General features: G+C 31.9%; 2 protein-coding genes across 2 annotated transcripts; one reads left to right on the forward strand and one right to left on the reverse strand.

Annotated features, from left to right (window-relative positions):
* The first annotated feature begins 5062 nt into the window (after positions 1-5062).
* On the forward strand, positions 5063-7768 carry LOC101209949 (protein DMR6-LIKE OXYGENASE 2). The gene is made up of 4 exons (XM_004145830.2): positions 5063-5405; positions 6239-6486; positions 6685-7006; positions 7242-7768. The coding sequence occupies exons 1-4, from the start codon at positions 5175-5177 to the stop codon at positions 7482-7484; spliced, it is 1044 nt and encodes a 347-aa protein (XP_004145878.1). The 5' UTR covers positions 5063-5174; the 3' UTR covers positions 7485-7768.
* Positions 7769-9043: 1275 nt separating this feature from the next.
* Positions 9044-13035, reverse strand: LOC101210200 (50S ribosomal protein L11, chloroplastic). Its single transcript, XM_004145831.3, has 4 exons — positions 12673-13035; positions 12397-12569; positions 12253-12316; positions 9044-9393 (listed from the first exon to the last, which is right to left on the reverse strand). The coding sequence occupies exons 1-4, from the start codon at positions 12929-12931 to the stop codon at positions 9185-9187; spliced, it is 705 nt and encodes a 234-aa protein (XP_004145879.2). The 5' UTR covers positions 12932-13035; the 3' UTR covers positions 9044-9184.
* Positions 13036-15804: the final 2769 nt, after the last annotated feature.

Genomic DNA, 15804 nt, shown 5'->3' on the forward strand with positions numbered 1-15804 from the left:
AGATTCATCTATCTTCTTCAACATCTAACATGCAAATGCATGTATAAGTTATTCATTCCTAGCTATATTCTCTCTCTCTCCTACATGCATGGCCAACCCAATTAATAATCCAAGTCTACTCTTAACTTTTCTTTAATACACCAACTTGATTCTTTAAATTTATCTCAAAACGTTTAGATCATGTCAATAACTCACTCACACCGTAACTATAACGATACATTATTCAAAATTTGTTACTATTTTATTATGTGAGAGGAAAGATTGAGTATATTACATATTATTCAAAATTTGTTACTATTTTATTATGTGAGAGGAAAGATTGAGTATATTATTATATGTATATATGTTAATATTTTAACTGCTATGATGCATATAGGATTTTTTTTATTATTAATATTTTTACATCATAGTGTGTTTTAAAATATAGTAAATATTATAATTTTAATTGTTGTAACCCTTCACACACGTCAAATGTTAATCTTCTAAAATATGACCCCTTCACACACGGCACAGCTTTTGCTTTACATCAGTATCACAATATGCCAAACTCCCCCCACTTAAATGCATGATGTATATCCCCCCCCAATTCTTTCTATACTATAATGTGGATATTGTTACAAGTAGAGATTTGAACTAGATAACCTCACTGGATTTATATGTATTCATGAAAATTGTCAAGAGAAAAAAGACGAAATTCAAGTGAAGATCAACCACATCCAAACATCCAATGATTCCACTAGACCATGAAAAGAAAAAGAGATTAAACCAAAGACTTTAATTGACCTACTCAACCTTTATCCTTATTTCCATGAATGGGTCATACTTCTTAAAACAATTATTTTATCTTAGAAACGAGATGTGATATCCAATTTTTAACTATTTGAGTGTGTGATTTGTGACTCCGTCTTTTTTACGAGCTTTTGTTTTAAGTTTTTTTTTCTGCAGCTGCTGTCCGTTCCATTGTTCGTATCTGTTACATGCAGATTCAGTGTTTCTATTATTGATGCTTGACATATCATTATGTATACATGTGTGAGTGTGTGTATAAAAGAAAGCAAAATTGTAATATATGTTCATAAATATTGGAGAGAACGTGAAACACACAAACAAAATTTCCACAAAAATTAAATATTTTTGTTCCGAAGAAAAGCTAAGTCAAGAGTCCCACACCAAACTTAAATAATCCACGCGTTTTAAGCACTCTCTCTTAAATACACTTACCTTTCCAACTCTTTTATACATTTATTTCCAATTTTGGATCTTAGCAATTTTTCTTTTTTTTTGCTATTTCTCTTGTTTACATTTTCTCATACAATTTAATACCCCTAAATAAATCTCTTAAGGATAATATATACACAATAAAAAGACCGTTTCAACCATGAAAATATGACACTAAATAGAAAAAGGTCGACAAAAACGACGTGATGTTTCATATCGACATTTTATATTGACTTTTGATAGTTTCATGACTACAAGGCTATATAATGTTTTTATTCTTTCCTTTATAAAAAACAAAACTTCTGATAAATACATGACAACCATTCAACCTAAAATTAATCAAGTTTAATTGTGGAGTGTCTGAATTTAGAACAAGATTTCCAAATCTTGCTTCTAGATCTTTGATCTATGAAGGTAATTTTCTCTTGATTGATCCAAATTAATTAAGAATGTGTTAGTTTCTTATTTCAAAGGTTCTTGCTATGTAATAGCTTGAATTTTTTGGATTTTTGGATTAGGATAATTATCTTATCCCATGCCCTGTTACCAATGAATGAACATAACCTGTTGTGGACTTTGCTATATTTCCTATCCTACTTTACACTAATTACACAAATACAACTCACAATTTAATTTCATCTCTTTTTCTTTCAATTCCTCAATTACAACTTCCAGGCGTTAATCAAATTTAATTAATTAAATGAATTTGTAACTTATGTATAGTTACGGACATCTAATTATAATTAATGGACAATTTACCACCCTTCTTTTTATCATTTTAATTTAAATTCGTTTTATTTTTTGTTGATTGGTCTAAACAAAGTTCACTAAGGTCAGTAATATATGATATCACTAATTACAAGAAGATTTGTATTTGAATTCTAAGAAAGAGCAACTCGTTTCTCATCATATTTAAATTAATACTTTCACCATCCACATGCGGTGTTACTATTTTAAATACTAAACTCTAATGTTGTGTAGGTGAGACTTTCATATCTAAAAAAGGAATTCAAATTCAGATTTTATATTACTTTAATAAATATGTATCTCTGATTAACAGACAAGATTTTGTTTTTTAATACTCTGTTTTTTATTAGAAAATCAAAACGGTGCAAAAAAAAAAAAAAAAAAAAACCCATCAATTATATGATATTAACAAATATAATATTTCACGTTATAGATTCAATTATTTTTATTAAATTAAAATATGTATATTATAAATCATATGATAATAGATGAAAATGGTTTTAAATAATAAATTATTGAAATATTTATAAATAAATTAGCTAATTTTGTTCAATTATTTGAAACATCCATGCAAAAATAATTATTATACAAAATTTACACTACAACAAAACAATGTAAGTTTCAGTGACGCAATATATTTGCTGCAAATTCCACCTTTCTAAATTTATATGTAATTCGTTTTAATCACAACCTTCAACTTACAATTTGATCGATTACCTTTTAAAAATTTGTTAATGTTGTAATTTACGAAGGGGTATTTTCAAATTAAAAAATAAAGATTTTCTCTCATTTCACATCTCACATCTATTAATTCTCTCTCCCTTCTCCTTCCACCTCTCCTCTCACGCTCTTCACCTTCTTCCTTACTTTCAACAATGGTCATATAACGGCGTTAATGATATTTCTCTTTTCAAACCCTCTAATTCTGCGAGCTTGAACACTAATTCTGAAGACGACTATTCCAAAGATTACGACTAGGGTAAAAGAGAAACCAAGTCCCATGAGAATTTAGAGGGTATTTGTTATATCTTTGATATTTCTCTTTTCTGTATTTACTAATTTGAAAATCTTCTTTCCCTTCTTGTCTGGGTGATGTCATCGTTACTTCCCCGGTTTTCGTTTTATTGACTTTTCCCTTGGGGGTTGAGTTTTCATTAGCTTCTCTCAATTTCCTACACACCGATATGAAGAATTTAAGGAATGGAAAATCAAGTTTAGAGAAAGAATTATTGTTGCTATCTTGGGGCCTAAAGTAATTAACCAAACTGTAGGGGAAGATGAATGACATGGTTAAACAAAAAGTTCATTTCTTGTATGTATACAAATGAATATACAATATGGAAGATTAGTTAGCTTCAAACATGCAAATGACCATTTATTGAAAGCAAGGGATCGAGAAGAAGATGAAGATGGTGAGAGAAGATGGAGGGAGAAGACAGATGAAGAATGTGAGATGTGAGAAAATCTCTCTCTCTCTCTATATATATATATATATTTAATTTCAAAACAACAGATCATAATTACAATCGGCTAATTGCAACAATTGACAAACCTTAAATACATAATTGATCAAAGTAAAAACTAATGAGTATGCATGATTGTAACCAATCCCATGGTTAGGATGGTTTAATTTATGCAGTTGTTTCTAATTAATAATACATTGTCAGATTCATTTGAAATAATGGTTTAAAATGAAATTTAATTTCTAAATATGCTACAAATTATATGTTGAAAAATACAGAATACACAATTATATTTGGTGGAATGTTTGTTTTCAAATTTCCATTTCTAGTTACCTAGACCTACCAAACATGTTCTTTCGTCTTTTGTCAAACGTTACCTAATAAGTTATGATTAACCGAGCTACTCAATCCAATCATCATAAAACTTAAAAATTTATATTAGTTGAACTAAACTCATTTTGATAATTAAGTTAATTAAATTCTATATATGGCTCTCCAACCCACTCTTACCAACTAATCTTTGAAACTTAGGGAAAGTAGTAGTGTGTTAGGCAACAATTAATATAAAATAAATTTCAATTGATGAGTGAAGTCTAAAAGTTACAAAGTAATCATCAAGTGCACAAAAGATGAAAAAGTGATCACATAAGCTAAATAAAATGTTAAAGTATCATATTAGCGTATGTTTTAACTAAATTAAACGGTAATTAACATAAGTGAAATATTTGATCTCTCATTTATACTGTTGTTATACTAAAAAGAATAGCATACGTCTATGATGAACTTTTAAATTGTTGTAATTATTTTGTCATGTTAAAAAATTACTAAAAAACATTTAACTTTATATTTTTATTTTCAAATATAGCAAAATAAACTAAAATATTTACGCATATAGTCATTTTATATCAATTATAACACTGTTTTTTTTTCTTTGAACAATATGTGAAGCGGAGATGGAGCCTTAGATCTTCAAATTAATATTACAAGTTGAGCTAAATTTTGCATAATCTCTCGCTTATTGTTGACAATCTTTTAGAGTGTTGGAGCCCCCAATTTATCTTAATTAGAGTGGCCATTACTAGATTATTTGTACCCTCGTTATAATAACACTCATGCTTAATTAGCCACAGTAAGACCATTTAAAACCTCCATTGTCCATGGTGTTTAATATTTTGTAATCATTCTCTCTAAACAAAGATTATTAATTATAATTCATATACTATAATAATCAACGCAACGCTTTACACAACCATTTACAATTTAATTTAATATATCTATATCATCGTAAACAAACAAGTGTATTATTATTATTATTTATTTATTTAATAAGTAGTGACATATGTATAAAGATACTCAATGTGTGTCAACGATTGTCTATCCAAAATGGATCTAAAAGGACATATAAAGAAAGACTTTCTTAGTACCACACACTATCATATGCATATTTATTTTATTCAAAATTTCGACACATCATTGAATTATTTATTATTACCTCAAAAAAAAAAAAAAAACTTTTATTGTTTAATTCTAGAGACCCTACCACAATTGATACAATCAATCAACACACCACACACCTTGTACGTCATGCAAAATTCGTCATCTATCGTCGGCACCTTTCCTATAAGAAGCAATGATTTGCTGTCAAGGAAATTACAGCAACGCATTTTCCTTCTCCTCAATTAATTTTTTTTTATAAAAATAACCCTTTTCTTTTTTTCTTTTTCCTTTTTTCTACTCCGGCCGGCGATGTCCGCTTCCGGCCACACCAAGTTGCTTGTCACAGATCTCGCTGCCACTGTACAACAAGTTCCCTCAAGGTACGTCCGCCCAATCTCTGACCGTCCAAACTCCTCCGATGTCAGACCATCCAACACCTATTCTTTCTCTGTCATTGACCTTCACGCCCTCGACGGCCCCTCTCGCCCCGATGTCATTTACCAAATTCGCCGTGCTTGTGAACGCGACGGTTTCTTTCTGGTAATCATTTCTTTAAATTCGATTACATGTGTATTTTTATTTTTGTTTTTGTTTTTTTGTAGTCTTCAGTTTATTTAAATTTCTAAGTGAAGAATATTAACATTTAACTAACAAAATAGTTACTTAGAATTAGATGCATGCATGCATATGATTTTCAAATGAGATGATCTTTGATTTAATTTTTAAGTTGTTAATTGCTTAATAAAGTTTAAGAGGTTAATTCATAAAGTTGTAGTAAATGTGATGGAAGATATTATAAGTTGATAAACTTACAGAAGCCTAAGTTAAAACTGATATAATAATTTTTTAAGTTTAAGGTTTAAATTAATATATTTTACTATAAATTTTGAACTCCATTTCAATTATACTTATTTTTTATGTTCCAAAAATACATCTTTTAATAGTAGAAATTGACTGTGGAGATTTGAATAACACATGTGCAAATGTCAGTTGACACTTTTGTTTACAAAAGAAATGTATTTATTGGTAAAAGAAGACTAAAACATGGATGCAGATAAAAAGTCAACAGCATAGTTCACTTAAAATAAACTTTCTGTGTAAACATTTATTATAAGTTGAATTCTTTGCAACAAATTTCAAGATTCAAACGTTGATCAATTTTTTCTTTTTGAAGTTCGAACTTTGAAAAGTTCGAAAGATTTGGATAATTTAAACTACAAATTTCTTACTCGGAAATATATGTGTAGGTTAGTTGAGATTATAAATCAAACTTTACTTCTAAATTTATTATATATAATTTAACCAAATAATAAACGTGGGCACAAAAAAGTTTGTGTAGTATTATATTAAAGGAGTGGGGCTTGGTGTGACAGGTGAAAAACCATGGAGTGCCGGAGGAAATGATCAATGGAGTGATGCGTATAACGAGGGAGTTTTTCCGGTTGCCAGAAAGTGAGAGACTAAAGAGCTATTCCGATGACCCGACGAAGAAGACGAGGTTGTCCACGAGTTTCAATGTGAAGACAGAGAAGGTGGCAAATTGGAGAGATTTCTTGAGACTTCATTGTTACCCTCTTCATCTTTATGTCGATGAATGGCCCTCCAACCCTCCTTCCTTCAGGTGTGACACCTTTGTCGTTTAAAAATATTTCTTAATTTTAAAAAGAGAAAAAAATGCATTTTCGTTATCTTTGTTCTTTTGACCCTACGTAACATTGGGAGTGGAGTGATTGAATGAGAGTCGAGTAAAAGAAAATAAAGCTACTGAATTGTTTTTATATGATATCATATTGACCTTATTACTTGTGAATGTTTGTAGAAAAGAAGTGGCTGAGTATTGTACTACTATGAGGCAATTGACCTTAAAGCTGCTAGAGGCCATTTCTGAGAGCTTGGGGCTGCCAAAGGACTCAATAGCAAACTCAATTGGAAGTCATGGCCAACATATGGCCTTGAACTACTATCCTCCATGTCCACAGCCAGATCTCACTTATGGCTTGCCATGCCACACTGACCCCAACCTCATCACTCTTCTCCTCCAAGACCAAGTCCCCGGCCTCCAAGTCCACCGCGACGGTGCTTGGGTCGCCCTCAACCCTATCCCTAACACCTTCATCATCAACATCGGTGACCAGATGCAGGTATATTAGTTTCCTAAGCATAGATTTGAGTATTGTACTGACTTAAATGATTTCTTATATGTATTCAAAATATTTTCTCAAAAATCATGTATGTATATTTTTTTTCTCGATAATTTATCCCTCCACCCAACCTTTTCCCCTCTTCATATCCACAACCACCTGTTGGTGCCGTTCATTATCATGAATATGATACATAAGTTTAGAGGCTAAATCAGAACGTTTTTTTTGGTGGTAGGTGCTGAGTAATGATAGATACAAGAGTGTACTTCATCGGGCTGTTGTGAACAATTCAACAGAGCGAATTTCGATACCGACGTTTTACTGTCCGTCGCCAGAGGCAATGATCGGGCCAGCAAAGGAGCTGATCCACGACGAACATCGACCTGCTTTTAGAAACTTTACTTATTCTGAATACTACCAGACTTTTTGGAGTGGAGAACTTGATACTCGAAGATGTTTAGATTTGTTTAGGATTTAATGATTTATATCGTCCAATTAATTAGAGTACTTGGGTTATTTCAAATTTTCAAAATTGATTTCCTCCATTAAAGAGTACTCGAAGAATGTACCAAAGTCATCAAGTTTAGAGTTAAAAAGTCTTTTGTTTGGAGTGGAAAAGTAGTAAGATAGATCAATTATTCACTAAATGTGATGACTTCAATGGTAAACACCATTGAAGTATTAAAGTTTTGAATTATTTAACATCACTGTACCTTGTACGTTATGAAGTCTATAAGCCAAATATTGTTTAGTAATTTTGTACGTTGTTATGTTCACCACATTTCAATATGTAATTTTTATCATTTTCATATTATTAAAATTAGTTCTTAAAAGCATATGTTATAAAGCAAATTTTTCAAAAATTAATCATAGAGAAATTTTGAACCTTCTAAAATGATTTTAATCATGGCAAAATTACTCTTAAACATAAATTTAATATATAAAAATCTTAAATTATTTAATTAATCAGTATGTTTCTATTCATAAAAAGAGAAATACTTTCTTAAATTTATTATAATGTAATATGATTATGTTATTTTTTAAAAAAAAATAAAAAAATATGACAAACTATTTACACTCCATACAACAAAATTACAAAAAAGACAAAATTTATTACTTGATTTGATTTTTTTTTTTTGTCAAATATTATATTTTTTTATCATTTTTCTTTAATTTAAATATATCATCATTTATATCAGCTAATTTTATTTAGAGGAATTGTCATAGTAAAAAAAAGTAAAAATAGAGAGAAAGAAAAGAGAAAAAAGCTAAACTTTTTAAAAGGAAATAGAAAACTCATTGCCATAGGAGACCAAACAATAAACATTAGGTTGTAGCCTAAACAATCTTGAAGACCACAAATGTTCATATTTGTTGAAAGAATTGTTCAACTAAGATCTTAAAAAGCACAATGAACAACCGTGAAGAACTCAAACTTCCCAACGCTCGTAACATTGAATACGTACTGGAAAGCTCATACGTCTCTTTGGCTAGCATATCATGCTTATCGACTGCAGTTGAACTTAGGAACGATACTACTCTACCTAACTCAGATGTTAACCTACAAGCAAATCTCACACCTCAGTACCACAATAAGCTTTAAATCTGATTTTTAACCTTTTTCAGTCCACTTTAGGAAATTCCATTAACGATTCTTTAAGCTATCACGTTAACTTTTCATCTAGTGGATGACTCCTGGGAAGATTCGGTAAATTTTTTCAAGGAAACCCAAATGAAAAATAGACAATTTCTTCTTTTCTATCGAATCAGTTATCGGACCTTTTTCTTTTAGGAAATTTGGAATGTCAAATTACTTCAAACGGTGATGCATCCTTTCCTTGGAATAGCATCACTCATTTTCAGCCTGACGCTTTTCACTAACTCGTTTACAGACGTATTTGGGCAGGAAAATCATGTGAATGAAATGGAAATAAAATGAAAAAGATCGATGGAGACAACTTGGTTTGTTAGAAAGTAGTGACAGCTGAGAAGTAACATCTTGCACAACGCTCGAAATGGGATGCTCGAAGAAAAAAGTTAAGTGAGGTCAAGCATAAGAACCATATAGAAGTAGGAAGCTTGATTGTGGATTTGTAAATCTTTTTAAAAGTAAGATACCTCGAATAGATTAAAGCATACAAAAAAAGGTGAAAGAATAGAGGAATTGATCCCAAATGACTACACAAGCGCCTTCGTTTTAGGTTCAAGGACAGGAGGGTCAATCTCAATTCCCATATTGGCTGCTGTACCTGCTATGATTCTCATTGCAGATTCAATGGTTGTGCAATTCAAATCTGGTAACTTTTCTGCAGCAATCGTACGCAACTGTTCAATGGTTATCTTTCCCACTTTTTCTCCCTTTGGATCTTTTGATCCTTTTTCAACTCCTGCATGGACAAGTGTGCTGTAAATTGTCTATATATGCCATTAACTGAATAGCATTTTTCAAAATGTAAGTTCTGTAATCATTTTTGCATAAGATCAATTCACTCTCGTAATAAATTACCTGGATTGTATCATAAGAGAAAGTTCAAAGAACTAAAATAAAGTAACCATTTTTACTCATTAGCTATTAATTACAAAATACAAATCTCTAGAATGACTCAGCTCCCTTCTAACTTGAAGTATAGGATCATAGAGTACTAATAGGTATTGTGAATATTAATTAGATAGAGGTGGGGAGTTGGGATTTTGGGGAGGGAGGACCATTTTGGTGAGAATTGAGATTGTGCATTGCTGCGGGACTTGGTAGAGAGACAACCCTCACAAAAGGCTATTCGATTGGTACATTGTAATATCTTTTGTATGCTCTAGATACAAGGAGTTTTTAATACTACACATTGAAAGAGGGTTCTGTTCTTCTCTACCCTGTGCCTTCTCGTTTTCCTGTATACCCTTTTCTTTAATGAATGAAAGTTTGTCTCTAATGACTAATAAAAATATGTACTCTTTGCTTTTCTCAGTCTTGGGTTGTTCACCGAGATTTTCACAAGTATCAAATCGATTATATGGACCTCTAGCTCCATGCTGATAGTGATTCAATCTCACTGTCAAATGGCTCAATGATTGCATTTTTCTTTTTTCTTTTTTTTTTGCGCAACAGTTCCATCTAGAGAATTAAAGTATATAGGAAAGAAAACCAGTATGCCAACGAAGTTAAAAAAGGATATCAAATTGGGGGCAATAGTGAAAGAGGAAGAGTCATAGAATTCCTTAGAACTTATTAGTCATTAAGAAGTAAGGAGAATGATGATGTCCCAAAACCTCAGGTGGAAGCCTTTCTTACTGTTGTAAAAGACTCTTCAACCCCTTCTCAACCAACGTTCTTAAAAAATGGCCATAATAGCATCAAGCTACAAAACAGATCCCTATTTGCTTTAGAGTAAAAAATAATCCATCTAAAACTACATGAAGACCTGAAATTAGAAGGAAACCCGAAAACATGTCCAAAAGCTACCACCAGCCTCCATGAGAGATGGGTAGTACGCTGTAATTTTACTAAGAGGAGGTGGATAATATCCTCCAAATAGCACCCCAGAAGAAAACTCCGGTCCATTTAAGATGGGACATCCTTTCCATTTTTTAAAGTAACAAAAAGCTTAGAGGCATTAGCATGTGCTTAATAGACCAAACGAAAGACTTCCAAAAAATATGCAACGAACTTTTTTTGGTACACTATCTTCACTACACTGTAGCCTAAAGATAGCTACTCCCAAAAGCATATTAACATTCCAACTGGCAACCACCATCCTAGTTTTCCTAGAGATTTAGATTACTGGATTGGCTGTGAAGAACTGGGGACTTCTCTTGCATGATTGACCTTGAATAAGAAGCTAAAGGAGACTACACCCTACTTAAAGCATTCCTCCTGTTACTGTTGCAATTGCAAATGCCAATTCTTCCATAGGCCATGAATCTCAAAGTTATGTTCCAATGTATAAGCCTTATACATACCAATGAACTTCTGTGAGGAATGCAACTAGGAATGTTAAAGGAATATTAGTAATTAAATAGAGAGTTGGCTATATATGGAGTTTAGTTAATAACTACAGGGAGTGGGGAAGAAGGGAGTTAGGCATCTGGTGAATGAATTAGGTTGGAGAGAGATCTCAAGAAAGAGAGTGCAAGCACTTCAAATTACTTATCTCTATGGCAGTTTCTTTTTTTATATTGCAATATACTTGCTCGGTATATTTTCTGTGGACACCTAACAACTTCTTGCTTTAGGCCCTCCAAAAGAAAAACTTTGGATTTGGCCCACCTTCCTTGCAACCATAGGGAAATGTGAGGACTAAAAACAATAGGGATGTTTGGGAAACTGGAATGTAATCAAGAGTACTGGAAAACAGATAGGTGTTGGAATGCATGAGAAGTTAAGGGCAAACTGAAAATGAGATCATGAAGTGTGAAAATGATGGAAAAGAGGGTTGAGTTGAAAACAATCAGAACATAAAGAGTTAAGTACTACAAATTGAGCTCAAAACACTCGATTGAAACATGAACTCTGGATTACATCACATTACAAACTCAACTCATTATGGGTCTCCAAGCAAACCCTAAATATTTGGCCAAATTAGATCATACAGCCCAGCTACCCTGACCTAGGGTGAGGCAGCTGACTCGTCAAGATGTAGGGTTTTTTCAATTTTCCAGTCTTGTCATTTGTTATTCAACTAAGGGATGCAAAACACAACACTTCTAGAATTATAACTAATATCAAGGTAGTTCAAGGGTTATTTCCCTCCTCGGACCTGAAATTCATGCTTAGTAAGAACATTGATCTCTGCCACCACAATTTCATCTAATTCCTATATTTCACCAATCTAAGTTATTGTTTTTAAAACAATTTCACAGAGGAAAAATAAAAATATGATATCAGTGGCAAATTGTAAAGAAAAAAATATCATATTTTAACATAAACCCGATATTGATCATCCTATACCTAGGAGTTCCAACTACAAATCTAATTAGCAACTTATTAAGTAACTTCACAAATCTTCCTCTCCTATCCACCCCTCGTAAACAAATACGAAATAAACAGTTCTCGTGAAGAAAAGGCCAGCTTTACGTTAAATCAAAGAGAACAAAAAAGTTACACTGGGGAGGCCGAATGGGTTTGCAAAAAGCCATCCCAATTGGCACAAACAAGGGAAAGCGGAAAATTGTATAAAGCATATCAGCAGCTAAACGCACAAAATATAAAAATAGAATAGCCAAATGAGAATCAAGCACTTAAAAGAAAATACCAGCAGCCTTGAGAAGAAGAACTGAAGCAGGTGGAGTCTTCAACACGAAAGTAAAACTTTTATCCTGTACCAAATCGAACAATTAAGTCATTGCCAAAGGAAAGAATAGCAGAGGATTGACAGAGAAAGGAAAGACGAACCCACATCGTAAACAGTAATTTCAACTGGAATAACATAGCCAGCCTTATCGGCTGTCTTGGCATTGTAATCCTTACAGAAGGCCATAATATTAACACCCTTGGAACCAAGAGCAGGGCCTACAGGAGGAGCTGGGGTAGCCTTTCCAGCCTCCAAAGCAAGCTTTATCATCCCAATTACTGCAAACCCCCAAAAGCAAATTAGACAAAATCGCAGCCCACTTAAGGATAATGTTGAAAGAAATTAAGGGTTTATCCCCAAAAAAAAAAAGAAAAAAAATACCCTTCTTGGCTTTTCCACCAGGCTTGGCTTTAGGAGGGGCCATTGAAACAACACTGAGACGCCTTGGAGTGGGAGAGATGAGGGAGGAAGATTGGCCATTGGTGAGGAACCGAAGAGAGAAATTGAACTTTGAAGACAACCCAGAAGAAGATGAAGTAAGAAATGGAGAGGAAAGACGGTTGGAACTGGCAGAAATTTTGGAAGAAAATGAAGGAGAAAGAAGATGGTGTTGATGATAGGTGGAGATGGAAGACGCCATAGATAAGCAAACCAAACACGAGAGAGCTCTCACAATTCTTTTCGGATAAACCCCGCAAATTAAATGAAATAAAGTTCTGTTTTTTAAGCTGGGTTTTTGCCGGGTGACTTTTTCCAAATTTATCTTTTTACACATTTCATTGCTAATGGCTTCCAAAGCAATAACCACTGAAAACATTACATGCCAAAAAAACTCTTGCAATTTGTATTTTATTTTTGAAAAGTATCCTATTCTATTTAGAGTAAAAATATATATCATTAATGTTCAAATCTTTTAATAACAATCTTATGAATTATTTTGCCTTTGCTAAATTGTTTTGCCTCCACCTTCGTCCACCTCATATCGCTTCACATATATCTGCCCTTCTCCAGCCATAGACGACCGCTTCACCTCTGCCCATTCATTAGCATTGGCATTGACTCGTTGTTTCCCATCATCGTCTACACCTATCCCATCTTCTATACGTTTTCCTTTGTCTTTGGCCTTCTTAGCTTTAACCTTTCACCAAACAAAACCATATAAGTTTAGCCACACCACACCTCTCTTGTTTGCCCATCATTGCCAATGGTACATTCTTTGTTCTTTCCTTTATCACTAACAACAAATTCATCTTCCCAAACTTGGATTTTGTTGCGAAACAGAGGATGAAATTTGGGCGAAATGGTGAAGGTGAAGAAAGACGGATTTGTACGTACGATCTGTTTGTGTGAAATGGAGTGATTGGAGATAATGAGAGAGATTAGTAATTATTGCTCTTCCATGTCTTCCATAAGGAGTGTTAGGATACGTGGATTGTTGAGTTTCAAATTGGTTGCCGTGTTTGTAGATCCCTGCTTCTGCCCGTCGGAGATGGTGATGGGTTTAGATTCTTCCGGTCACTGTCGGCTACTCTTTATATAATGAAGTCTCTCTCTTTTCAATATTATGTTTAATATGAATTCCATCCATTCCAAATATATATATATATATTAAATAAAAATTTAGAGAGAAAAAAAAGAAAATATAACCGTCAACCCATCATGTACCAATATACGGTATAAAATCATGTACCAATATCCAACTATTTTTTTCAAAGATTGAACCAAACAACACATTAAAAGAGTACAAGATTTGCATATAAAGATAATATCGTTTTATTTCGGTACATATGTTTAAGAAATAAAATTATTTAAATTCAGATACTCAAATCTTAAGCAAAATCTACCAAAAAGTATTTGGGTAGTGTGGGCAACAATCTTTAAAAAAAAATCTTTAAATTTTATACCAAATCTAAATCAGTATGATCTAGCATCTTTTATAATTTTTATTGTGAGCACGTGGATATGAACTTTTTTTTTTATTTTCGAAATTATAAATATTTTATTGATATGTTATATATTTAAAAAAAATAAGAAAAAATCGTTAAAAAATTTATTGCACAAAGTTGATAAGTTGTGATACAAAATATAGGAATTTATTAGACAGGTAAGTTTGAAATATAAACTAAAGTTTACTGATCATGAACTTATTTATTATCGTTTCAAAATTTAATTTCAACCACTAAAACAACCAACTTTGAAACAAGAATGATAAAAAAATATAGGGTTTATTTTGATCTATCATTCTAGGTGTTTTTTAGTAGATTAATTTTAATATAAACCTTAAAATAAATAATTTGACCAACAATGTCTATAATAATAAAGTTGGAAAATATGGGTGAATCTACATCCACTTTTTTATTATTATTATCATAGTTATAGTTAATGTTGTTTCTTATGATGGAGACTTAGGCTATCATATAAAAAACTAAATTCGGAAAATAAATATTTAAAAGGAAATTGATATAAAGTTTGATTTCAAATCCTTTTCAATCCATTCATATTTTCTTACCCTAAAAGAAGGAAAACAAATTACGTAATAAGTCCAAATATTTGTAATTTTTTTTTCTATGAAACAAAACTCAATAAAAAAATTTGTTTGAATGTAATAAAGTATTGGATGTTTCTCAAAATCAATAAATCAAGTTAGAAAGAGAGTGTATTGCATGAACATTTCTTCAAACAAAATGTGTGAGGTAACTAATAAAATGAACCAACAACTTTATCAATTTTTCTATTTTTGATAGTGAATTTGTATTTATTTATATGCATTTATATTTATTAAAATCATAGTTGTATTTTTATTTCTTCTTGAATGTAATGGTTATTGTTTGTATAGTTGGTCATATGTAGGTATGTTGTATAAGTAGGAGATACATATTTAACACTATTATTACATATAGAGTACTCAAATTGAAGGGTTAGTTGAGAATCAAATCAATAAATGCATACAAGAAATAACATCATTTTTTTCCCTCTTTGTAAGAAAACAACTTAGGTGGCAAAAATTGGAAAACTTGATAACTTTTAAAGAGAATTTATCAACCCAACCAAACAATCTATTAGGATCATTAGCATGGAGGAGTAAATAAGAGGGTGTGAGAGTTTAATTGGTTTAGATTAGGTTAGCTACATTTATTAATGACACAAATCACCTTTTCGGAAAGAATTCACTCACAAGTTTGGCATGTTTCATTTTTAGATGGGTGAAGATCATTTTTATATTGTTTGAACTTTCAAATGCGGGACAACTATTCTTCTAGTATTTTGTCAAAATCCAACACTGTTCTCCACTAAAAACTAGTTGAATAATGTCTAAGTTCTGTTTTGACTATTGAACTAACGTAAAAAGTGACTTCTAATATAACCGTTAGAACTAGCACTTTGTGAAGCAAACTAGTCTCGAAAAATAGATCTAACTCCTTCACTCTTTTAACTCTTGAAAAATAGCACTTAATCCACCCAAACTAAGTAAAGTGTGCCCTTTAATGGCATTTAAGTAACCTTAATTACTTG

Source organism: Cucumis sativus, chromosome 5 (genome assembly GCF_000004075.3).
Source record: "Cucumis sativus cultivar 9930 chromosome 5, Cucumber_9930_V3, whole genome shotgun sequence".
Taxonomy (NCBI): Eukaryota; Viridiplantae; Streptophyta; class Magnoliopsida; order Cucurbitales; family Cucurbitaceae; genus Cucumis; species Cucumis sativus.